We start from the raw sequence: 26,630 nt of genomic DNA on the forward strand, positions 1-26,630 counted from the left end.
CTCTTGCTGCTACAATTTCCATCTGGAGTGTGCTTCCAGCATAGAATATCTTCCCCTTCCTGATAAATTATTTGAACCTGCAAAATCCTAGGGATTACATTTCCAGTGAAACATATCTTCAGTTTGTTGATATCCCAAGTTTTCTGAGGTGTCCAAAGATCAGAAATCATGGTTGGCATCGGGTTGTTTGCTAAGTTCATGTAATTGTGTATGTCATCTTCAAGATCACACCAAGGCTGATTCCAGATCGAAATTTTTCCTTCTTGCAATTGCCAGGTGACTGCTTGTCGGAGAATGTTCCTAACTTTAAGAATGGAGCTCCAGAAAACTGATTTTGGGGCTTAAAGTGTCTATATATAGAGTAATAAATTAATCATGACAAGATAATTAATAGTTATGTAAAATTTTTAAATAAAACAAATAGTCAAACATAAATCTAAAAGTCAATAGCACCAAATAAACTGACATTCTCATTTTTTTTTCTCTTGCTTATGCATATAAGTCAAAACTTAAATTTTTAATATTAATTTAGAGGTGATTTTGAAGTTTTCTTATCGTATTTTATTTTTTAGTTTTGGCTTTTAAATCACGGGCCACAGTTATATAAAAGTTTTTATAATAAAATATTTTTCGTTTGTAAATCTACATTTTTCCTAAAAAACCAATCAATCAGCCCAACCCCAGGATGGAGTATATACGTAGTTATCATCAGCTCCGTACGTGGTTTGCAGTAATTAAGGTGTAGGAGGGATATGATTATTTTTTTGATAAAAGAGGGATATGATTATGATCTAGTAACTGCACTACGTGTGCCACCATGATAATCAGGAGAGCTGAGATCAATTACCGGGCGATGGCCATCGTCACCCCCGGCGCCGCCGTCCTCGGCGTCATGTTGTACCTCGCCGGAGCCCGGTAGGTGCTCCTGCTCCTCGCCGCGGTCACGGTCCTCCTCTGCCTCCAGTTGCCGACGGACAGTAGCATCGTCGATGCAGCTGGAGCGCCCTCTGCTCTCCCGGTGCAACAGCCGCATGCAGCCGGCAATGACGTCGACGACGGCGGCGTCGTCTGGGCGTCTGGCGCCGCGCCAGCAGCGGCTCCGCGCGCGGGACTGCACGGGATTATCGGCGCGCCGTCGGCCTTCGTCGTCGCGTTTCTGCCGGCGTACGCGTGGAGCAGGAAGGCCGGCGGCGGCGACGAGCGCGAGTGCGCGATCCGCCTCGGCGAGGTGCGGCGAGGGCAGGCCGTGAAGCAGCTGCCGGCGTGCGCGCACCTGTTCCACGCGCGGTGCATCGACCAGTGGCTGGCGTCGCGCGCGACGTGCCCGGTGTGCCGGACTCCGGTGGACTGCTCCTCCGCCGGCGCCCCGCGAGCCGTTGGAGTGGGGGTCGGACCGTGGGAGTGGGAGTCGCCGGTCAGCCGTCGCAGTAACCACCTTATGAACGCCGGCCGATGTGCGAGCGCGAGGAACAGAGATCGTTGTGGTGTGGCGTCCGCCTTGGCCAAGGGGATTTTGAGGTTGGGCATTCGAAATAGGGGGATTTAACTTTTTGCCACTCTTAGAAATGGCACCTTACATATTTGCCACCCGCTGTCTATGACACGTGGGTCCTCATGTGTCTATGACATGTGGGTCCAGTGGCAAATATGTTAGAGCCATTTCTAAGAGTGGCAAAAAGTTAATTATTCCTTCGAAATAGCGAGCCGTAGAAATTATTTTTCACAACCACAAGTCTACTGTCATTGAGTTGTAAAGTAATACTCCCTCCATCCCTAAATATTTGATGCCGTTGACTTTTTAATACATGTTTGATAGTTCGTCTTATTTAAAAAAATTACTTAATTACTAATTATTTTTATATTATTTCGTGTATTGTTAAATATATTTTTATGCATATATATAACTTTACATATTTAACAAATTTTTTTAATAAGATGAATGGTCAAACGCATAGAAAAAGTCAACGGCGTCAAACATTTAGGGACGGAGGAGGTAGTTGTTATATAATGTTTGGCGGATATAACACACAATCAGCATAATTTTTATTCTTGGAATTGACCATGAATTAAATTTGTTTAACATGTAAGGAAAGCATATTAAACTACTAATTGAAAATTGTTGAGCATATCAAATACACAGAGGATAAAAAATAGCAAAATGATAAGAAATAGTCCAATTTACAAAATAACTTTCCAATGCTTGTTTTTTTTTGAAACTGAGAATAAGGACCTTCCCTCTTCATGTTTCAAACCTACAAATTTAAGCATATATGCCATCATAACATGGTTAACATCCGAAATTGTGTTCACAATTCCTAGCTTCACACTTAGCAAATTAGAGAATTGACATTGCGATTGAATCGATCATATTACCTCAATGAGATAGGGGATGAGTGGAGCCCAAGCTTCGGTAGATTTGGATGTTTAGTTGCCAGAGCGATAGAGTGGATGGTCCGCTAGCGCAGGGCTAGCACCGACCAAGCTTGAACCGCTAGCCGAGGGGCCTTCCATAACCCACTCCATAGCCGGCAGTCGACAAAGGTGAATTTTCCCTTCCAGGTTGTCATGATGGTTCTCGTCGCCGCCTGAGCGAGCGGTGGCATCCTCCATCACCCCCTCGTGGGGCTCTTCTTTAGGTTATCCACCTTGTAGGTTCTCATCACGTCTTAATTTCTGGTGCTGTCTGAGGTTCTCATTCTGCCTAGATTCTGTGGGAACACCAAATTTTAATATTTGTGCCCCGGAAGAATACTCCCGTGATCGTCCAGGATTTCGACCACGCAAAGAATGATAAGCAAAATTAGCTTCGATTATTTCATAGCCAAAAGCTAAAATTCTAAGGGTTATAAGATTTGAACTAAAATTCTTACAAGAAAAACTAGTAAAAGACTCCATAGGCAAAAGCTCGAGCGTAGACTAAGCCTAGATCAAGTCTTCAACTAATTAGAAGATCCCATCATCTTTTGGAGTTATCTATATGTCAAATTATGCAAGAATGAGTAGTTATCTGCTCAACAAGATATATTATTAGTTGATTAATACAATAAGTAAAAGTAGTAAAATCATAAATACCAAAACAATAAACAACTTACCAATTTTCTTTATCAATTTTAATTATATGAAACTTCTTATAGCAGAAGAATTTGCAATCACCCAAAATGACATAACTTCAAAGACCGGGAGTACGAACACATTCGAATGGTTTAAATCACCTTTGCAGAGACTGCCTAGATTTACCCACACAATAAAATGAACTAATCAGGATTAAGATAACATAGGCCCTGTTTCTTTTGGCTTAAGATTATTATAATCCAACTTATTGAGTTAGATTATTATATGCTGGAGAAAAATAAGCATCGAGCTATTTCTTTATCTAGATTATTGGAAACCTGGAGTATTGAGTTAGTATGGTTAAAGTCTAGAATGCTCTTAAGAATTTCTAGATGCGCGGTGGCATGTCGGGTAACTAATTAGAAGTAATGCAAAAGAATAATCCAAAAAAGCTCCCCTTGGCGAGCTCATTGGATTATAATAAGCTATAAAAATATTCTACTTGTTTCTTTCAGCTTACTAATAATAAGCTAGATTATAATAATCCTAATTAAGCTGAAAGAAACATGACCATAGCCGTTCAAAATGTCCCATATACTACTAGTTACTGCCCAGTAGATCCTTGGACCATCTTAGTGGTTGAACTCTTGCCAGCACCTAAGCAAGGTACTTTATCGTCGCATTTTCATGGTTACCGACTGTTGCGTAAACATGCCAACCGGGCACCTCGTGCCCCTTCCGTATTTTACGCCCTGACCTGTTTATCAAAAACCACCCCGACAATCTTTCATATCATGTGACAGTATACTAGACTATGCCAAGGTTAAACTCGGTCATATGGATGGACATCAACTATATCATTTTCCATGGTATAAGGGGGTTATTTAAATCGAGGGATCCACCATACTAGCACATGTCCATCCATATACCACATATGCATAACCTCCAATCATAAACCCATTCCACCGGATCCTTAATTTATAAAAGGAGTTTTCAAAGGGGATAACCACATAAAATGACACCTTCATGTATCATAACATGATCTCAAACAACATCATAAACCTCAACATAACTTCATATAATGATTATGTAATAAAATGCAATGTTATCCTAAAGTATGAAACTACATGCAATGCATAAATGCAATTAAAAGAAAAACATTTACTAAAAACCTATAATGCATGAGATATAAACTATGGGTTTTTATATGAGCAAAAGTTTAGTATTTTTTGTACCTATATGCTAGCTGATAATGTAGGAAAGTAAATCAAGTTATTAACATAAAGTAAAGGCTATAAATGCATAAACCTAGGGGTTTCTATATGACAAAATTTTATTAGATCTTGCCTTTGCCTTCAGATACCATGTAGTTTCAATTGAAGTCGGCCTGGTCCACATCTACTGAATGCTCCAATGCATAAAGAAAACTAAACAAATAAAATTTTAGGAAACTATTATAAAATAAAGTAAATTAAAAGCTAATGTCAAGATTACAAGAAAAGAGATATTGGTTCCTAGGGTTCAAAGTTTGAAAGATTTGGATAAATGGGTGATGTTGGATAGGACAGGGTTTATCCAACTTAATTTAGTGGAGTGATGGGTATAATGGGTGGGTATTTATATTTTTGGGTTAATGCGGTAGTTGGGTAGTTTAACATTAAGGAATTGGAAGTTTGGTGAAAGTTTAAATAACGGAATGGTTACTCTATAATTATGGATGATAATAGAGTGGTTAAGTTTAGACATATCATGTGTTGTGTAGACCGAACGAATAATTGAATTGCGACCAGTGCACGCGTCAAGGCGTGGGATGTGAAAAATAATTATTCGGCCTTAGGTTAGGTTATACCATATTTATGACTATTGATGTCGGGGTTCGCAAACCGCCGGATCATCGCTGTGAGAGTGTAAAGTTCCGGTGGCTATTCAGTGGCTAAAGGAGGTAAAGATTGCAAATAAATACCTAAAAGTAAACATTATAAATAAACAACAAACTAATAAAACGAAGAAAGAATAAATAATTCTAAAGTTTAAAAAGACAGGTTTGAAAGAAATAAAATAAAAGAAGTTAAATAAGTGATATAAAGATTTAAAAATATTTAGAGAAAAAGTTATTTTAAAGTAAAGGGGTATATAGAGAATAAAGAGATTAGTTTTAAAGATATATTTTATTTAAATTAGATTTGGAATAAAAGAAATTTTAAACTTAGAAAATTTTAGAAATATAATTATTAAACTAAATTGGTATAGGATTAAAAATAGGAAATGAAATTAATTTGGGGTGGGGCCCACATGTCATTTCTTTCTCCTCCTCGTTATCTTCTTCCTCCTTTCTCCTCTCTCGTTTCTGTTTCTTTCTTTCTTTCTTTCTTTGTCGCAGAGCGAGGGAGAGGAAGAGCCGCACCGGGAGAGGGAGTGAGTGGGCGCGGCGGCCGGAGGCTGGGGGAAAAGACGGCGGCCGGCGGCGCGGGGAAAGGGGGCGGCTGGCGGCGGCCGAAGGAAGAGGTGGCCGGCGGCGCCTAGCGGAGGCAGAGAGAGGTGGCGAGCTCGGAGCTCGATTTTGGGCGGGTGGAGATGGTGGCCGCTGCAGCGTGCCGACGGTGTCCCGACGCGGTCAGAGTTGCGGGCGGGTGTGGAGGTCTGCCCCGGCGAGCGGCGTCGACGGCGGCCGGTGCGAGGCAGCCGCAGGCGGCGCGACGTGGGTTTTTTTTTTTGCCTTTTACGTGTGGGACGTACGTGGGGTGGATGGAAATAAAAAGGCGAAGCCGAATCGGAAAAAGTCGAAGGAAAAACAAAACGGATACGGTGTTTGGTAGCCGGATTACGCTTACAAATTCCTCACACGATTTTTTGGACCTTATTGTGTATTGAAATCCTCGTACAGGATAGGGCATACAAATAGACAATTATTGATTACATGTCATCGTTCTTAGAAACAACAACAATAGAAATAAAGTCTAAGGACATACCGTGGCAATAAAATCCACACCCCATCCCTCTCTCTCCTCGGCACGCCAACAGATGGAACACACACGTCGGGGTCGTCCCCTTCTGGCCACGTGGCCACCTCGCCGCTCTCCTCTCCCTCTATGTTTTCTATCACTGACACCTGGGGGCTACCCGTCAGCATCCTCTCCTTTCCCCTCTCCGGCTGGTGGGGCCCACCCGTCAGGCTCCCGCTCTCATCAACCCGCGGGCCCCACGTAGGTTTGATATCTGCTGTTTGACATATTCAATCTAGTATTGTCTCGGTTAGGTCCGATCTAGTAGATTGCGTTTGTCAGATGGTTTATATCAGATTGATGTATTTTGTTCACTGTTTTATCAGAGTACCAGCCGATAAGCTATCGGTCATCGGCTCATTGGCTTGATAGCAATCTAAATCTGTTTAGTATCTAGCCTGATATTGCTAGGTGTAATTTTTGACTGTCTCAGTTAGGTCCGATCTTCTATGATTATTCTCAGAAATTCCTCACACGATTTTTCGGACCTTATTTTGTATTGAAATCCTCGTGCAGGACCAGCCAGGGTATACAAATAGACAATTGTTGATTACATGCCATCGTTCTTAGAAACAACAACAAATAGAAATAAAGTCTAAGGACATACAGTGGAAATAAAATCCACACCCCATCCCTCTCTCTCCTCGGCACGCCAACAGGTGGAACACACACGTCAGGGTCGTCCCCTTTCTCTGGCCACGTGGCCACCTCGCTGCTGCGCCCACCGCCCGTCCTCGCCGCCTCGCGCCTGCGCTTGCTAGCGCCACGCCCGCCTCTTCGCGTCAATGCCGTCGCGCCACGACGTCGGTCGCGCCACGTTCGCTCGCCGCCTTGCCTGGCGCGTCCACGCCTGCCGCGCACCCGCTCGCCACGATGCCCCGGCCGCCCAGCTGCGCCGCCGTCTCGCCTATCACGACCACATCCGTTGTGCCGCGCCTTCGTCGCTTCGCACGGCGCCGTGCCCTGGCCGCCGATCAGCGCCGCGGCCTCGTCGTTGCCGTCATCGCGATGTCATCACCAGGCCATCGCCGTCCACCATCGGTGAGCCCCTGTCTCCCTCATCCTCCTTCCTCCTCTGTCCCGCCTCCCCCACCGCCACCGCGTGCCGTGCCATCGCGCCGTCAGCCTAGGCCGCCGCCTCTCCCTGCGCCCATCCTCTTCCCTTCCTTGCGTCGGCCATCGTCAACGTCGCCTTTGCCGCGCCGCCACGCTGCCTCTCGCCCGCTCCTCCTCCCCTGCTTCGGCCTAGCGTCGCTCCGCCGCCACTGAGGTCATCGCCGCCTATGCCCTAGCGTCCCCCCGTCCTCTCAACTCCCCACCGACGGCCGTCGCTACGTCCGTGTCTCTTTGGAGCCGTCGCGCCGAAGTGCGCCACCGGTGCTCGCCGCCGGCCACTGGCGCTGCTGCCTCCCACCCATGCCGCTCGACCGACGCCGTCCCCTCTCCCTCTATGTTTTGTCACTGACACCTGGGGGCTACCCGTCAGCATCCTCTCCTTTCCCCTCTCCGGCTGGTGGGGCCCATCCGTCAGGCTCCCGCTCTCATCAACCCGCGGGCCCCACATATTGGCTAGCACTGCTGATAAGTCAAGTTCTCATTTTAGGAGAGTTATGCACCTTTCAGTTGTACATACTTGTTTGAATATTGTCCAGGCTATTTGATTTCATTTTTTTACTGGCAGGTGAGTGTTGCGTGGGTGCACCGAATAAAAATATGTTATATGGTGGTAATTGTCTTTTACTCGTGCATGTCAGACGTGAGAAAATAGATCATCTTTTACTAGCAAATGAGAGTTGCACGGATGCACCGAATAAAAATACAATAGAAAAATCAACATAAATGGAAAAAAGAACAAGAGACCAGCTTTCCAATCAATTAAAGAAGAGGCAGGTTATTATGTAAGATAAGAATAGTGGAGTGGAGACAGTGAACAGCTGCGATTGCTCTTGCTCGATCTTCATGGCACTAAAAAAGAGAGAATCCACTTCAGATAGCCACGTCTCTGCTAGGCAGCGTGTGAAATGGCCGGGAGCGGACCAAATGGATATATAATCCAAGCCGAGAGTGGAGTTACCTGAACAGCCGTCTGATGGAAAACAACTTTCATGTTCTTTTCAGAGAGCACTTTTTTCGTTGAGAAACGGATGTATGCATGCAATCCGGGAACACTTTGGGGTGAACACCCATCCGAACAAGTAGGGTCAATAGTTCAGCATTTAGGCCGTAACATTTAGCAAAAAACTAATCTTAAACCCAACAAGTGCTCCCCGAACCAAGCTAGATAGTCTCCTATCACTAGGCTCACCAACCAACCTGGACTTAGATTCTTTCTTATTATTCTAACCGGACACTCCTGAGAAAGCGGCGCTTTTGTGTAACATGCTATGGTCTCAACGCCCTTACGAGGTAGTGATGAGTTTCACGCGCTCTAAGCCCGGCCCGCGCGCAGTTAGGAGGATTGGCCGCTATCTGAGCGGTACCATCCATCCTACCATACTACCTAGAGGGGGTCGTCCGTCCTACAGCCATTTTCGCGAGGAAAAAGAGGGTTCCAATGAATCCGAGGAAAAAAAGCACATTATGGCCATGACCAGCTAAAGATCACTGGCCATCTCACGACGTGGACTCGAACCAAAATTTCTCCTTTTAGTAGATCGTGATTTGGTCTATCGTCCTCCTCATTATAGTCCTCCTAGATCCAAGGCATTTCGTCGGAATACATCCTGTCTTTGAACCTTTGTAGTCCTATGCATAGTCAATACTATAGCTCCAATCATAGCTACTAATAAAATCAGATTAGAAACCAAAAACCAGACGGAATAGTAGGTATAAAGTAAATTGCCCAATGTTTCCAAATTAGTCCAACTTCGTACCTTTCCGGCATAAACTGTATATCTCAGAGAGGTCGTATTTCTGTGGGTTGGTAGTAATGGAATGGTTTCATTATCTAAAATGAAGAAAATTTCCCACCAAAAGATCAGTCCGAGTTTTCGAAAGAATAGTTTAGAGATAGAAAGCCAGTAGAGTATGCCTTGCTTTAAGAGGAGGCATTTGGATAGCTAGGGATAAGGATTCCCCTCACTTGGTAAAGAAGGGTAGATAGCCGACATAGGGACGTAAGGGTGTTGTAGGATGCCTGAGAAAGCATTGAATAAGCGAAGAAGCACGAGGCAGACCTTTCTTCAGAGTTAGCAATGGTAGTGCGGATAGCAAAGCACCAGCAAGCGGAGCGGATAAGGCTAGGCATGTCAGTAATAGGCAAGGAAAATAACAAGAAAGCCATGATGCACGTGACTTGGTTGAAGAAAGAGTTCAACCATGAGGAAACGGAATCCGGAATCGGAATCGTGCGTTTTTTTCTTTTACGTGTGCGACCTGGGGACTGGGGTTGAGGGGTGCACAGACCGACGAAAAAAAGTCCAAGGGAAACAAAACGGATACGCTGTTGGTAACCCGAATCGGAGTCGGCGACAGAGGGGGCTATAAATCCATGGCATGCTCCCCTGCAGTAGGAAGCGCATGCGCAGCAGCTTCAGCTTCAGCGACATGGCAGCGGTGCGGGCCGTGTGGGCGGAAAACTTCGCCGTCGAGTCCGCCCTCTTCCACGCCGTCGCGCCGCTCGCCGCGTACGCCGCGATCAACGTGCAATACCCGGGCTGCGTGGTCACCGCCCCCCGGTACTACGACCTCACCACCGCCGAGCAGCGCTACCAGGTCGTGAGGGCCAACGCGGACCAGCTCGAGCCCCTCCAGCTCGGCATCGCGATCCGCACCTCCGACGGCCGGACCTTCGCCTGGGAGTTCAACTTGAACGGCTTTGATCTCGCCGCCGCCGCAAACAACACCTGCAACCCGTCCTCCATCGCGTACCTCCGCCGGCGAGGGATCGACTTCAACGCGCTCCCCTGGTCGGGCGTCAGCACCGCCAGCCTCCGGTCGCTGCTCCTCAGCTCCGGCCTCCTCCTCGCGCGCCCCTTCTGGGCCACCTTCGCCGGAGCCTACCACGTCGCCTACTTCGCCAAGCTCCTGCTCGGCACGAACCTCCCCGACGACCTCGCCACGTTCGAGGAGACGGTCGGGGGCCTCGGGGCGCTGCTGGGGCCGAACGTCTACGACGTCAGGGTGCTGGCGAGCGAGCACAGAGGCCCGCTCCTCCACGTCGCGCGGCGGCTCGGCGTCGCCGTCCAGGAATACGCGGAGGCGGGGCTCGCCGGCGCCGGCAGCCTCATGGCGCTGCAGGCATTCTTAGCTTTGACGGACCAACGTGGCGGCGCGGCGATGCACCACCGTGGCGTGCTTGCTGGGTTGCAAGCTATTTAGTTACTACTAGTTGTTTAGTGTAATTGTAATTAAGCAATAAAATTACGGCGACGATTATCCCAGCACAAAGGGATGATAAAACGATCGCACGTCGGCATGCATAGAGATTTAGTAACGATTTTGGTATAAATCATGTATGTACGCGAGTGATTCCAGCTTCAAATCACATAAATGTAACTATGTTATAATCATAGTATATATCTTTCTAATGTAACTATCATGTAATTTCAATGTAACTAACACCAAGATAAGTATAATTTGTATTTGCAAAAGACTTACACGATAGTTGTTATATACTAGTTCAATTAATTGCACCATAACTATAGTAAAGTTATATTTATGCGATTTGATTTTAAGGAAAAAATCAGCTTCCATCCATTAATCCTACCTACGTTGCTGAACATACATTCACACACATACATACGCATACAGCTGTCCTTAATAGCTAATTCCTGTTATTCGGTACAAAATGAATGAAATTTTAAATTTGATCATGTTCTTCGGTATACAATGAATTAAATTTGATCTTGTTCTTCGGTATAAAATGAATCAAATTTCATCCTCTGATCGCTTGTATGTGTACCAAAATTCTTAGTTCAAATCACTTAACACCACCAAATTTCTTCTTTGTTTTGTGAGTTTCCGAGTGAAAATTCCAACATATATATATATATATATATCTACCTTGTGTTGATCAGAGTGCAGAGCTAACTAGCTTACTTACATATTAAACCGGCAGCTGGTCAACTGGGTCTTCCTCGGCAGCCGTCGCCGGCGGCGGTGGCCCGGACGCCACCTTGCCCGGATCGACCTCACACCGGCACAGAGGGCACGTCCGGTGCGCGGCCAGCCACCGGCCGACGCACTCGGCGTGGTACACGTGCCCGCACGCCGGCAGCCGCCGCACCATCTCCCTGTCCCGCACCGCGCCCAGGCACACCGCGCACTCCACCGTCGCCGCCGCCGCCGCGCCACCGTGCTGTAGCCCATCGATGACGTCGGAGCCGCCGACGTAGGCGTACGCCGGGGGAAGAGCCTCCACGGGGAACGGTGATCCGCCGCCGCCGCCGTCCCCAGGCGAGAGCGCGCCCTCGCCACCGTAGGCCGAGACCGCGTCGCGCTCCCTCCACCTCCCGCAGCAGCAGAAGGCGAGCGACATGAGGACGACGAAGGTGGCGAGGAAGATCGACAGGAAGACGGCCGAGGCGATGATCAACCCGGGCGGCGGCGGGCCCGGCGAGGCGCCGTCGCCGGCGCCGCCGCTCACCATGCGGAGCAAGAAACGAGCTGCCTATCTGGGCGACGACGACGATGCGTGCACGAGCAGTGATCCATGTGCTGTTTTGCCGCGTATATTATAGATATATACAACAGGAGGAAGAGGTCGCTAGGATCATGGTCGCCAACGTTTTTTGGGTTTTTTTTCAACGACTATAATAATAACAGCAACAATGGTTTAATTAGTACTAAGTAAAGTCAGAGGTGAATTAAGCTGGCACAGAAATAATGTTCGTCGTCATGTCTGACATAATCCATGACTCCGTCTCTGGTAATGTATAATGTCTGCTAGCTAGGTAGAATATGCATGCATGCATGCATGCACTAACTGGTTCAGGTTTCTTAATTTATATATATTTCCCCTCTCTCTTCTTAGTTTGTCCATTGATCAGGAGATAGAAATCTGTAAACAAAATCTGTTATTGGGGGCGTATTCATTTGCTCAAACATTACTCTGGCCTCCTGTAGTTGTTGTCACTTAGCTGCCCTCCTGATGATATTCTAATTATCGGTGTTTTATGCAGGAAAATTTTAGAGAGTCTGGGTCAAACTTTGTTCATTTAGCTTGATGCCCAAGTATTTATATACATGTGAGTGATTCTTTAAAGCAGAATAATCAATTTAACGACATAATTTTTCTCTTCCACATCTAGTTGTTTTTCTATGGTCTAAACATGTCCTCTATGGGATTGTCCCGTGACCTGACATTATATTATATTGTCATAAAGACTAGCCAATGGAATCCCCTAGTTGTTCCATACAACATACTTCTTCTCCTTCCTTGTTTGTCTCCCCCAGTTGCTCCTTCCTCCTATCCCAACCTTCTCCTCTCTCCCTCGATTAATTGTCATACTTAACATTGAAGACATCCCTATACACTAGATATAGGAACATTTTAGCAATATAGCGGGTGTTGGCAATGGCATCGGGGTCCGTCAGGATGTTTGAGGGTCAGCAAGGGGGGAGACAATTAGAGCAGTACAGTTCAACATTGTTGTATGTGGGTTGAAGGAGAGGGAGGGAGGAGGCAATGGTCATGGGCGACGTCTAGGCCATCGACGAGAAGGTGGAGATGGTCGGTCTCAAAATGGAGGTCACAAAATTGACAAGGGGTTGTCACGATTGTTCTATGGACATCCAGGTTGTCATATAGGCAATGTTCAAAGCCGTCATGATCCACACTAGCATGCGATTGACCTCATTATGTTTTGTGCACGTATGTCATTTATGTCACCACCGATTTCCACATGTACGAGTTGAAACACATAGGTATCAAGCCTGGTACCTATATACCAGGGTGTGGTACTAGCCTTGGTACTTAGAGAAACTCCAAAAGCCTAGGTATAGTCCTAGCTAAATTTGGAGTTTTACAAGGACTATAAAAAGATAGAAAACTTAATAAACCGTGGGCTAACCAACAGACTCTACAAATCTTGATTATCTAAATTCAAATCACCTCCACGTCATATCGTCTTCCTGGCAAGGTGATTTCTTCTTCGCTCGTTCAGTACAACGAGAAAATCTGGAGACATCATCGCCCGGGCGCGGGGCAGTGCACGCAGGGCCTCGGTGCGACGGTATGGAGTCATTAGCACTAGAAATACAAGAAGTGAGATAGACGAGCGAGTGAGGGCGCGACGGTGGGAGTGCGCGGGTGCGGCAAGGAGGGGCGGGTGGGCGAGGGCGTGACGGCGCAGGCACGGCAAGGTGAGGGCACGACAGCAGGAGGGCGGGGGCACGGGACGACGTGTGGGCGACGGCATGTGGGCAGGAGTCACGCGCGGAGGTGAAAAAACATGCGAACGATGCCTCAGACGCATGGGACGAAGGGAATGGCGAGCACGGCCGGCTCGCAATACTTACCTAGCGAACACAATGATATTGCTAGCCAGATATATAGTGAACGTAGCGAGATGATGAGACTATTGGATTGAGATTTCTCTCAAGTTTTTCTATTTTTACACAAACAACTTAGTTTATATAAGTTTTTGGAGCTGCTCTTAGGTGCTAGGTGATACCCATAGCCCATAGGTGTTCGCTATCCGGTGTTATTTCAGATCAAGGTGCGGGAGGGGGTGTGCACCATCGCCACGTGGCCGAGTAGTAGTCATACCTTTCTTCGATGCCTACTTTGCTTTTTTTTTTTTTCCTCCCTTTCCTTGATGCTTCCCTACTTCACTATTGTTGCTGCGGCTGGCACAAGCATAGAGCGCAGGAGGAATGCTGCTGCTTGGTTCAACTTTCACATATCAGAGCTTGGTCAGGCGGATGAATAAAACGGACGATTTCCGTTCCCTAGTCGCTCTCGTATATAATTTGGTAGGCTCACATAAAACATGACATGGCATACTATCTTTTCAAAAGGGATTTTACGATTCTTGAGAAGGTATATATCAGAAGATACCAGCTACTATCAGAAAATACTAGCTACTAGGAGATACCAATCTAATCGTTATAGATAGGATTGGAATGAAAAACACACACGATTTAGCTAAGCCTAAACCCAACGTAGCAGCAAGGTACCATGTACTAGGAGCATGCCGTCACCGTCGCCGATGCTTGGAGGCATTCCCGAAGCACTGGCCGCACGACGACGATAGCGGCCGCGCCGAGGCTGCCATCGGCGCCGCGGACCCGACGCCGTGGCCGCCGCCGCCGCCCTATCACTGGCAACAAAACAGGAGCAGGTCGTCCCCGTCGCCGATGCTTGGAGGCACTGCCGAAGCGCTCGCCGCACGACGACGACAGCGGCCGCGCCGAGGCTGCCATCGGCGCCGTGGACCCTGACGTCGCCGCTGCCACGGACCCTGACGCCGCCGCCGCCCTATCACCGGTCACCCCGTTACAGCTGGATTCCATACGCGAAATTCAGGCGCGAGCTCCATAGCCAGGACTCGTGGAATGGCCTCCTCGACCGCTCGACCTCCGCGCCTCCATCATCTCCTACGGCGAGCTTGTGTAGGCCACCTACGACGCCTTCAACTGGCAGAAGCGCTCGCCGGCGAGTGCATGTACGGCCACGACGACCTTCTCGCCACGGTGGGGGCGTCCACCGCTGGCAGCTACAGGGTGACCAAGTTCCTCTACGCCACGTCGGGGCTGCCCGTCCCCCAGGCGCCGCCGACAGCATGGACGACGATAACGACAGCGGCCGCCCGCGAGCTCCCCGCGCGCCGAGGCTGCCAGCGGCGCTGCGGACCCGACACCGCCACCGCCTCCGCCCTAACATTGGTCGCCCCGTCACTGGATTCCATACGCAAAATTCCATTTCTGCACTCCAATCCAAATTACCTTGTGCAAATTGCTCAACGTGGAGGCCGCGTTCGGCTGGGAGTGAGGGGTGAGTTAGTTATCTGGTGCGAAAAACGTAGAAATAGATTAATGTATGATTAATTAATTATTAATTATTAAAAATATATAATAGATTAATATGATTTTTTTAAACAATTTTTTATAGAATATTTTTATAAAATTACACCATTTAGTAGTTCGGGAAATGGGCACGTGGAAAACAAGGGAAGTTAGATATCTCAACGCAACCCGAGAGGTACCATTAATTAGAGCCCTCTAATGGAACACAATCAACCGCTGTGATTTGGTTTTTTTTTTAAGTACTTGGTACTAACTTTAAAATTGCTCTCTCCGCAAACATCTAACCTGGTTCAAGACTCTGCTGTTGCAACAAAGTTTTTTTTTTCTTATGCACGCTTTTTGAAATGTTATTGGTGCGTAAAAAAATATATAGAAAAATTTTATCGTCTTACGTTTCTATACTATAGATATATATATTTTATTATTTAATATCATCATTATACTATTAAATACATATAAAAAAATCTTTAATCTTTCATCCCGAAGGAAAGGAGGAAAGAACGAACTTGGCCTTATAGAAAAGAAAAACACTTCGTTAACGTTTTATGTGGAAGCAAGAAATGATGGCTGTTGTCAATTTTATTTTCGTATTGTCATGTACTGATAGGTTCTGGATTGCTGCTCCCTGGAACAAAAATGCTCGTTATTGGAATCAAGTGAGAAATGATATTTGAAACTTAATATCGATCTGATCTTTTTCTTATGACTACAAGAGTATGATATATCAAAAACCATACATGTGACTAGTTACCATGCTGATCTCTCTCTGTTTTTTTTTTTTGATTTTTACATTGTGGTTCTTGGCGCCGTGATATTCTGCGAAATCTGGATTAAGCATAGTAGCAGATCATTAAAGAAAAAAAAAAAGCAGAGCAGAGCAAAGGAGCCTTCCATAGAAAAGCCCATGTAGCGCATGCCGAGCACTGGTTTCATACGGTCTAAGCTGCATAACCAGCCCAAACTAACCTGTGATGCGAGCAAAAGAACTGTTGGAACTATCCCAGTTCCAGCCCAGCCAAATTGCCAGCACGCGATTACTTTACTGGTTTAACTATCAGTTCAAAAGTGGTCTAATAGCAATATAATACGTGATTCAGCCACCTAGCGAACTAGACCGTAGCAAAGAAATAACAAAAGTTATCCACAAACATATGGGCTGCCCATAGAGAATAAAATATTTAATTTATCTCTATCTCTTCTCTACTCCTAATGCTATTTGCTATCCATATACATTATGAAGGTTACAATAGTTAAACTTTATATAGTCCCATCTATATGAATTATTTTTGCTATATATATTGTTGTTACTCTAAGCAAGAACAGCGTGTGCAAGCTCTATGTAAAACGTGGATAAAAAAACGAATTAAAGATCAAATATATTGTTCTGATAATTCTTTTGTACCAATATATTGGTTTTGTTTTTGACAAATATATCAGTGTCGCACGGAGGGGTTGCAAAGCCAAGCTGGTTGGTCTTATCTTTTTATTTCTGCTGATACTTATAAGTCAAATTTATTTTTAAAAAATTGGAGCTAATTTTAGAGTTTGTTAGACTAAGTTTTATTTATAAATTATATATTATTTATAATCCTTCAACGATGACCATCAGTGTCTCAAACCGTGCGACACTGGCGCCATGGCTGCCTACACGTTCATGACATCGTCAGCATGGCAGCACCAGTTACGGTGTTGCTTACCACGCGTGCGACATCAGCTTACCCTGCGAGTAATTAATCTGATGTGTGCAGGTTGGTCCGCAGGCTTTAATTCGAACAAATAAACTAAAATTATTTTTTAAAAAAATTTAGTTAATTTATTTGTACTATAGCATATATCTTGCGAAGTAACATAAGTCGATCCATATATATCTCCGTTTGATGATGTGATAGGTGTTTGATGATGTCCATGTGACAAATATATTTTTGTAAGAAAAACGAAAAGTGACGTATTGATTCAAAAGAATTAAGGGGACGACATATTTTAAAATTTTGATAAGAAAAGCGATTGAGTTCAAACTTTTGATCGTTTGCTTGTTAACACGCTAGCTCAAGATAACTTATCAGTTACTCTCTGTCATTTCGCGTTGTCCATATGGACGGTAGGCGAATAGGCCAACATGCTCACAACCGTCCTCTCCGCAGCACAATGTTGCGCGTCATGATGCAAGCACATCGGCCATTCCTCGGTCCACGGGCCACAAATCCATGTACTGTGCAGTAATATAACCAACTCAATTTTCTTAATAAGTCAATTCAAGCTACATAGTTTGTTTATCTAGTTTTTTTATTAAATATTAAGCTATTTTCAATGCAAAGGTTTTACTGTTCAATTTCTAGTAGTATTATGTCATTAAATCATACTTGGATGACATAATGTTCTGTAAAATTTCACAACGCGGTTTCATATATATGCTAATTAAACATGCTACTTAAATATCGTATTCAAGTGATAAAAAATAATTTAATACATGACGATGAAACGAACTGCTCTTAGTTGAGTTTTGAATCAAGTTTCATTGTCTAGTTAACTATGCACACCAGATTTCATTCCGTGTAAACCAACTCTCATCTCTCATCCTAAATTTGATACCACATTACTTTTTTTTTTTTGCATATATGACATGTCATTTAATAATATTGAAATCACATAAAACTTGCATTTAGGGATGACAATCCGGGTACGGGTACCGGATACCCGACCCGACAGGGACGGGTATAGGTATCGTTTGCCACGGGTAGTACCCGTAGCCGACCCAAATCGACATGGGTACATTCATCGGTATTTTTTTCACCCGCGGGTAACCCGTCAGGTACCCGAACGTAGCCCACATATTTATTTTTGACTAAAAACTTGTTATGTTATTTATGTAATAATATTTATGATGTACTCCCTTTTAGCTAAAAACTTTGATGTGACATATGTCTTGAACTTTTGATGTACGATGCAATATTGAATGCTTTAATCTGAACATCAGATAATGCTATGTGATGTTATTATGGCTATGATTAGTTTGTTCTATTTGTTGAAATATTTTATTATGAGCAATATTGTTGTATTTTTTTGAACTTTTCGTGTGTGAAGCAATATTGTATTATGAGTAGTATGTTTAGTTTGTTGTATATGTTGGAATGGTTTTGATGTGCTTTTGACACGTGAAATGGTAGACCCGACAGGTACCTGATATCTGCCAGTACCCGAGGGGTATAGCTACGGGTATCAAATTTTACCCATGGGCACGTGTACGGGTAGAGTATTCTACCCACCGCCTTCGATTTTGGGTGGGTAATTGTTCTACCCGCACCAAATCAGACCCGTTATCATCCCTACTTTCATTGAGAATGGTCTTACCAAAACCTCAAAATTAAGTTAGTATGAATTTTTAAAAAGTGACTTTTCTATAGAGCTTTTGTTAAAAATGCATTGTTTAACATTAAAAAAAAGTGCACGTAGAAAATGACGGAGTAAGACGAAAGAGTGCCAAATGGAGCCTAAGCGATTCTTTTAGGCGAAAGACGGCTAAACAAATTTGATTACGCATAATAAATGAAGTCACTACCGTATGATTGATTAATTACATTTTCAAAAAAATTATAGAAAAAGTTGCTTTACAACCACAAATATACCTATTTTTTCAGGTTAAAATAATTCATACGTAATTATTATATGCTAATACATTATCTCACTTCGTGCGATCAAATTGCACATACACTCAGGTTTGTTAGATATGCCTACGTAGGTCTGTCACTGTATAAAACTTCTTTCCTAATTGTATTTTCTAAAAATATTTTTTTAACTTTTGGGTTATTTTTTAAGGAGAAGTTTCACTATTTTTTAAAGATCTAAAAGTACCAAAGTTCACACTAAAATTTTAATATGTTAACATATCTGAATATACTAAGTTTTACTGTACAATAGAAAAGATAGTATTTTTCAGTGCCATCGCAAGAGCTATAAAATATCCCTTTTAAAGGTTGGGAGAAGATACCTGGGAGCTGCCTTCATGTGGGCCGCTGTTTTTCAATTTTTAAGTCCTAATTGTAATAAATATAGCGAATATGACATACGTGTCTTTTGTTAGGATTTTCTTCATCGTCCAAAATAATTTTACTTTTTACTCGTTCCACGCATACCAATTAAAAAAACTAAAATACCCTCCATTTTATAAATCTCAATACAGTCGTCCTCCCCTTTATCTATTTTAATTCATTTTATTTTATGTTTTTATTAACTGTAATACAGATAAAAAAATAAACTTATTTTAAGAAAAAAGATGATAAAAATGATCGGATGGCCGATAGTTAATAACATGTATAGTTTTAGTGTCTTTTGTTGTTGGATTAGCATACCTGGCCGTGTGACATTTGTCGACTGTCACCTACTCTACGTTGTCAAATTAGTACGCTAGAAAAACAAATTACTTACGTCGTTATACAAATATTCTTGCGCATCAAGCTACTAACTGATTTAGTTATCAGGTTTGACCCACAACATGCGATTTCCTCTGCATATAAATATATACTTATATAGTGCATTGAAACGCTTGGGGCTTTGGGCAACATATGCATGAAGTTTCAGTTTGAAAATCACAATCATGAAAGAGACATAAGAGATTTACAAAATACACTAATTAAGATCTACGAAGCTACATTACATTACCCAGGAGATGCAGTCACGGATTAGGTCAGACATGACGATCGAATCTCCACTAGCTTAATTCGCTTGTATTTTTCTTTGTGAGATAATGATAGACGAAAGACAAATCTATTCCCTTCTGACTTTAGTTAATAATAGCATAAAATCCACTAGTTTTTCACCCATATTTTGAAAAATTTTGCAATGTTTCGTCTCAAATTATATACTATCAGCTAAGCCAAAATCAGCAGAAATGGACTTCCATTAATTCTCGAGCTCTCGACACCATTGCTAGGTGCTAGCATAGCGCAGCCATGAACGGCTTTGTTCCGAGCGGCTACCAGCTGCCGCCGCAGCCGCCGTCATCGAGCGTGTCGCCGGGAGCGTGGATCGGTTCCACGGCCGTCTTCATGTCCATCTTCCTCTCCACCTTCCTCCTCTCCATGGTGCTCGCCGTCTACTGCTGCCGCCTGTGCAGAGACCGCGTCCGCTCCGACGACGACGAGCGCGCGCGCGGCGGCGGCAGCCGAAGCGGTGTTTGCCCGTTCCCCGTCGAGGCGCTGCCGGCGGCGTTCGCTTACGCTGGCGGCAACTCCGACGACGACCGGCGGACGACGACGCACGGTGGCGGCGGCGGCGGCGGGCGCGAGTGCGCGGTGTGCCTGGGCGCGGTGCTGGACGGGGAGATGGTGCGGCGGCTGCCGGCGTGCGAGCACGTGTACCACGCCGAGTGCATCGACCGGTGGCTGGCCGCGCACCGGACGTGCCCGCTGTGCCGGTCGGAGCTCGATCCGGGCAAGGTGGCGGCCGGGCCGCCGGCTCCGGCTGATTAGTTGCCGGTTTAAGGCTTTATTAGTCAGTGCAGTTAATGAACTTCGAACACTCATGTAGGGATCAGAGGATATATATGTAGGTGAAAACGATTGGAGTTAAATGATAGTGATAGTACAGCATTACTCTCTCTCTCATAATATATATTTATGGTTTAAAACATATTTGGTTAAACTACTATAATTTCGAGAATTAATTGTGTGTTATAATAACTTATAAAATTTAGTAAGGTTACGATATTATGATAGTATTTTGTCAACGAAATAATCTAATTATTTAAGAAAGTATACGTAGCCAGAATTTTATAAATTTAACTAAATCTTATTTTAAATGATAAATATTTTTAGCAGAGGAAGTAATAGATAGTAGCCAGTAACATTAGTTAAACGTGCATATGTATTAGAAAAGATGGTATGGGCTCTTTTGGAGGGTCAATCTCTAGGAAATTGGCTTGGGATTGTAATGCTCCCAAGGGTTAAGCACTGGAATATGTTGTTTTTACGAGGTCTTGAAACAATTTGGATTTGTTATATATTATTTATTGTGTGGTTGTATGATGGGGTCTTACCCATTTAAATATCTGGGACTTGCAAACAATTAAAGACCTGAAGGAGCTAGAAGATAGAATCAAAACGAAGCTGATCACTAGTTGGAAAGCACAGTTTCTGTCAATTGGAGGGCGGTTAGTGCTGATTAATTCAGTGTTAACCAGTTTAGCACTGTATATGCTTCCATTCTTTGATATACCTAATCTGTACATGTGGCTGAACTGCTAGGAAGAGCTCCTTCGAATGTGTCCTTTAGAAAAGCAATAGTGCAACAAACTTGAAAGATTGGTATGACATAGTCTTGAAGGTGGTTAACGTTAATTTGGCAACTGAGCATGATCAATTCATATGGAGAACCAATAAAGAAGGTTTGTACACTGTCAACTCCATGTATAAGTGGCGTAATGCCTAGAAAGTCCTTAATTTGAAAACTAAGAATTCCCCTAAAAATTAAGGTATCCTACGGTATCTAAAAAGAGTGATTTAAAAAAAAAGATAATCTAGCAAAAAGAAAATGAAAGTGTAGCCTACTATTAATTTTATTGATTATACTATTAAATAGTTGTCACAAAAATTAGAAAATATCATGTCTTTCGTCATATAAGAATGTAGTTGTAGTGAAGATAAAGCAGCATCTATAAGGTAGCACTACTTATGTAGAAGGGGATGGTAGACTGTATTTGATGGTGGGAGCCATGAAAGACAAAGGAAAACGGTGGTATTTGGGAGTAAGCATGGTAAAGATAAAGTGGAATGAAAAATGGTGATAGCGATGTGCATGGATGATAGTAGTAGACAAGGTGAATCTTGTCAACATTTAGGCAACTTCATCAAGCCAAACTAGTAGCACAATGTAATTCTGTCGCTAAGGATGTGAAATTGCAGGGATAATCAGAAATAAGGAAGCGAAGTGGAGGGAATATAGTCCTCCGATTCAATGTAGATCTGACCATAAGAAATCAAATAAGTTAATATACACTCTAAAACTATTGAATTTACATATGAGATTCTAAGCATTACATGTTAAAAGAAGATAAGCAGTGGATTCATATTTGCGTCGAGCAAAACATGTTTGCTATAGGGGTGGACAAAAAAATCGAAGCTTGTGGCTCGGATCAATTCGTATTAACCCTAGTTTAGATAGACTCATACTCGTAGTCTTAATAAATCAAGTTGAGCTAGGCTATTAGTTCATGAGTTAAACAAGTCAGCTCATCAGTCGATCATTTAGCACATTCGTAGAAGATATCATTATATTTTTATATATTTAGAACTTCTTAACTAGGGTTTAGTCTTATAATTTCTTTAACAATATTTATATTTAGTGAATTCTTTATTAGTTAGTATTCATTCTGATATCAATAAAATGGTAACAAATAAATTATAATGTTGACTTAAATAAGATATGTAGCTCCTTAATAGCCTAACGCCAACTTGTGAATCAAGCCCAGCCAAGTTTTTAGCTCCTTATCCACGCTTGTTTCTTATATTAATTACGGAGAGTCGTTGCATATGTAACAACTATTTTGTCCCAACAAGATTTTCGGAAGGTGGGGGAGTAATTTCATAGGGTCAAAGTAAAACGTTGACCACTTCACTAGTGTATTAATTACTTTCAAAACCAATCTACAAATATAATAATTAACGTCACTATCGCGCCGGTAAACGCTTCTTGTCCTTCTGATGAATAAATAAAAAGCATTAATTATATTCGAGGAGTTTGCTAGTTGTGCAAGTGCAATCTCGAGCACTGGATAAAAAAAAAATTGTAGTAGTCTATTAGGAACATATTGGATAAGGGCCTCGCGCGCGCGCGCCGTGGCTCGTCCTCTCTCCCTCCTCGGGCAATGCTCGGGTCACCGCCATCGCCGCCGTCGTCATGGGTCCTCGTTCTGGGCTCGACGACGACGAGCGCATGTCGCCAGTGCCGGAGAGGGGCCGCGAGAAAAGGAACAGCGATATTCAGCTACACCTGCGCCGGCCTCACGAGCGTCGCGGTCGTCGCCGCCGTCGTCGTCTTCTACTGCAGCCGACTCGTCCGGAGCCATGCGCCCGTCACCGCCTCTGTGCCTCTGTGGGTGCCGGCGACGTGCCGTCATGGTCTTTTACTTCGCTTAAGTTATATTTGCTATTTTTTTATAATTGGTAGCTATTTTTGTTATAATTAGTAGAAATTAAATTTGTGATGATATGTTTGTGTAATAATATATCTCATATTAATTTATATTTTAACGTTATAATTTCTAATTGCTCTCATCTATTATTTACTTATACCGAGTCCCTTCTTTTTGAAAAATGCAAGTAAAATATATTAAAATCAGATAAAATCAAAGTAAACCATATATAACAACACAACTGTAGTTCAAAAGTACTAAAATTGCTTATTGCATATCGTTATAATTTTAGTCTTAAGAATATGCAATTTTACATGATTGAAATTTTACATATTTTAAGACACTTGAAATCTAGCAACATCCAACTTAGGAAAATTCTATTGTCTTTCAACCACTAACATAAGAATTAAACTTTATTACCTAATAGAAATTAAATCATATGTAATTTGCCTATCGATTCCATCGTACTCGCGTGCCCTTGCTGCCGAAATGACGTGTCGATTTGCATATAAGGTCATTGGTTGGCCTGGCCGTGTGAGTTTGGCTGTCACTTCGGGGTATTTGTTTGGTTTTTTTATTAAAAAAATAATTAATAAGTAAATAAAAATTTTATACATGTAGTTTTCGTGATCTAAAAGCCAAGGCTGAAATAAATAGAGTATCAATTGTATTGGAAAGAGAAACTCTAAATACAGATGTTCTCTCTTCTTCCGCCATATCTCAACATCCAATCAGAAGAGGAGAAATCATTATAACATCAGAGAAGTGGTTGCAAAATATTGATAAAATATATATAGACAATGTAATACGGATGTTCTGTTGAAATGATACATGATACAAATAAAGAATCTATTTTGAACGGTCATATAAATAGCAATATAAATGATTAAATTTGGATAAGGTGTTGTAAATGCTCTCAGTACCATGACTCACGCTGAGGTGGTGTTTAGTTGCCAATTTTTTTTGGCAAAAACATCACATCGAACGTTTGATCGGATGTCGGAAGAGGTTTTCGGACACGAATGAAAAAACGAATTTCACGGCTAGCCTAGAAACCGCGAGACGAATCTTTTGAGCCTAATTAATCCGCCATTAGCACATGTTGATTACTGTAGCACTTATGGCTAATCATAGACTAATTAGGCTCAAAAGATTCGTCTCAAGATTTCTTCCATAACTGTGCAATTAGTTTTTTGGTTCATATATGTTTAATGATTTATTTAGGTGTCTAAAAATTCGATGTGATGTTTTTAGAAAAAAATTTGGGAACTAACCAAGGCCTTAGTCTCCCAAGCTTTCAAAAAGATGCTTTCAGTACCCTGACTCACGCTTAGAGCAAGTTCAGTAGTATAGCCAACCACTTATTACAACTTACCATTTATCTATAGTTAATCTAATATCCAATTTATACAATAGTTAGTTACAAAACATTAATACATAGTCTCACATGTTATACATACACTGCGTCTTGGAGTCTGTACTGTAGCTAGCTACAAATTAGTAGTACACTATTCTCTCTCCTCTTTTATCTCTTTAAAACATTTAAAATATATTTATCGCTGGCTTATAGTCTGCTGTTGTGCATGCTCTTAGTCTCCCAACCTTCCAAAAAGAACATGACTACAGTATGGTTCCTGTTCAGTTTATTGCCCGTTGCTTCCAAGTCTTCAATTACAAAGATTCTACAGGTCTTTATTATGTTACAACCATTGATCTGGATTTATTGCAACCCAAAGATTATTTGTTTTTTTAAGATTAACGTGGTAGTTTTTAGCGAGCAAAAGTTTCTTTTATTGATCTTTTTATATCAGATAGATACTCCCTCCGTCCCTAAGTCCCTAAATGTTTGTCACCGTTGACTTTTTTAATACACGTTTGACCATTTGTCTTATTCAATTTTTTTATAAAATATGTAAAGCTATATGTATACATAAAAGTATACGTAACAATAAATAAAATGATTAAAAAATAATGAGTAATTATGTAAATTTTATATGCATTAAAAAGTTAACGACGTGAAACATTTAGAGACGGAGGGAAGGTATTAGATGTAACTTTCGCGCCGGTAAACGCTTCTTGTGTATCGGATGAATAAGAGGCATTATACTCGAGGAGTTTGCTACAAGGACAACAACATAGCTGTGCAAGTGTAATCTCAACACAACACTGGTTAAAAGATTTTAGTCTAGTACTTTTGGTCAAGCATGCACCAATCCTAAATCCTAGCTTAGCTCTCGCTCACATGATAAGGACGTCGCGCGCGCGCGCCGTGGCTCGTTCTCTCTCCCTCCTCGGCCAGAGCTCGGGTCACCGCCATCGCCGTCGTCATGGGTTCTCGTTCTTCTGGCTCGTCGACGACGACGAGCATGTCGCCATCGCCAGTGCCGGAGAAAGCGTCGGCGAGCAAAGGGACGGCGATCTTCAGCTACACCTGCGTCGGCCTCACGGGCGTCGCGCTCGTCGCCGTCGTCGTCTTCTACTGCAACCGGCACGTCCGGAGCCGCGCGCCCGTCACCGCCGCCATGGGTGCCGGCGACGACGGCGGCGGCGGCGGCCGGGATCAGGACGTGCGCGGCGTCGCTGACGTGGCCGCCAAGATCCCGGAGTTCACGTACACGGGGTCGTCGGGGAGGCACGGCGGCGGCGATGGGCCGGCGCAGTGCTCGGTGTGCCTCGGCGCGCTGCTGACCGGCGAGATGGTGCGGCGGCTGCCGGCGTGCAAGCACCTGTACCACGTGGAGTGCATCGACATGTGGCTGGCCTCGCACGCGACGTGCCCGCTCTGCCGGACGGAGGTCGACCCGCCGCCGCCGCCGCAAGGCGACGGCCAGCAGCCCACGCCGGCGCTGCCACCGGTATAGCTTAGCTATAACTATACTAGGTCAATCACAACATGTTGAGTTCTTCACGTATTGAGCATATGGATCATTTTTTTTGAACATGCATATCTAGCTTGACATTTTAATTATTTGGTTATAATTTTAAACTACACTGAGAAACATAGATGTATGTAATTGTAGATTATATCTACATTTTTTTGCTGTTTTCATGTTGCATAATTTTCAAGACGATACTCTTTTTGCTCCTTTGCGATTTATTATCAGCTGAAAATGCAGCTTGCAGAGAGTCTGCGTATTCAATACGTCCCTTTAGCATACAGATCGATTTGAAAATGAGTGAAATTACTGATTTTTTTTCTCTAATAGCAACAGGAGATTCGTGTGTAATCCAAGGAAGCAAGCTAGCTTCTTGGTTGACATTCTTATCAACATACATACGAGTTTGGCATTTTGCTAAAGTCAACTAGTACCGTACCCCGACCGTATAAGCTATCTCTGGATTCTCACATAAATAAACCTCGCTTAATTATCATATTTTTCGTTGAATTGATCTAACGTCAGGTTGTTAGTTGCGCGCAATCACAAGTAAAGTCGCAAGTTATCACTACTGGTAGAAAAAAGTAAAAACAAAAATTATCTCTT

At 43.4% G+C, this 26,630-nt stretch overlaps 4 protein-coding genes and 1 pseudogene across 4 annotated transcripts; 4 read left to right on the plus strand and 1 right to left on the minus strand.

The window, feature by feature from the left end:
• The first annotated feature begins 817 nt into the window (after positions 1-817).
• Positions 818-1,546, plus strand: LOC121054719 (annotated as a pseudogene).
• An 8,053-nt stretch (positions 1,547-9,599) lies between these two features.
• Positions 9,600-10,544, plus strand: LOC102703318 (probable CCR4-associated factor 1 homolog 9). The gene is made up of 2 exons (XM_006656963.2): positions 9,600-10,175; positions 10,530-10,544. Exons 1-2 carry the CDS (start codon positions 9,600-9,602, stop codon positions 10,542-10,544), a joined length of 591 nt encoding a protein of 196 aa, XP_006657026.2.
• A 556-nt stretch (positions 10,545-11,100) lies between these two features.
• LOC102703593 (E3 ubiquitin-protein ligase EL5-like) lies at positions 11,101-11,604 on the minus strand (the record flags this gene model as incomplete). The annotated part of the gene is made up of 1 exon (XM_006656964.3): positions 11,101-11,604. A coding segment is annotated over one exon (504 nt), but the record flags the coding sequence as incomplete, so codon positions are not given.
• Positions 11,605-19,969: 8,365 nt separating this feature from the next.
• On the plus strand, positions 19,970-20,488 carry LOC121054720 (RING-H2 finger protein ATL39-like). The gene has a single exon (XM_040525170.1). It carries the CDS (start codon positions 19,970-19,972, stop codon positions 20,486-20,488), a length of 519 nt encoding a protein of 172 aa, XP_040381104.1.
• A 4,987-nt stretch (positions 20,489-25,475) lies between these two features.
• LOC107304358 (RING-H2 finger protein ATL39-like) lies at positions 25,476-26,009 on the plus strand. Its single transcript, XM_015838117.2, has one exon. It carries the CDS (start codon positions 25,476-25,478, stop codon positions 26,007-26,009), a length of 534 nt encoding a protein of 177 aa, XP_015693603.2.
• Positions 26,010-26,630: the final 621 nt, after the last annotated feature.

Source organism: Oryza brachyantha, chromosome 6 (genome assembly GCF_000231095.2).
Source record: "Oryza brachyantha chromosome 6, ObraRS2, whole genome shotgun sequence".
Lineage (NCBI taxonomy): Eukaryota > Viridiplantae > Streptophyta > Magnoliopsida > Poales > Poaceae > Oryza > Oryza brachyantha.

Coding starts and splice junctions, on each gene's coding strand:
- LOC102703318 (XM_006656963.2), top strand. CDS start 9,600: ATGGCAGCGGTGCGGGCCGTGTGGGCGGAAAACTTCGCCGTCGAGTCC.
- LOC121054720 (XM_040525170.1), top strand. CDS start 19,970: ATGAACGGCTTTGTTCCGAGCGGCTACCAGCTGCCGCCGCAGCCGCCG.
- LOC107304358 (XM_015838117.2), top strand. CDS start 25,476: ATGGGTTCTCGTTCTTCTGGCTCGTCGACGACGACGAGCATGTCGCCA.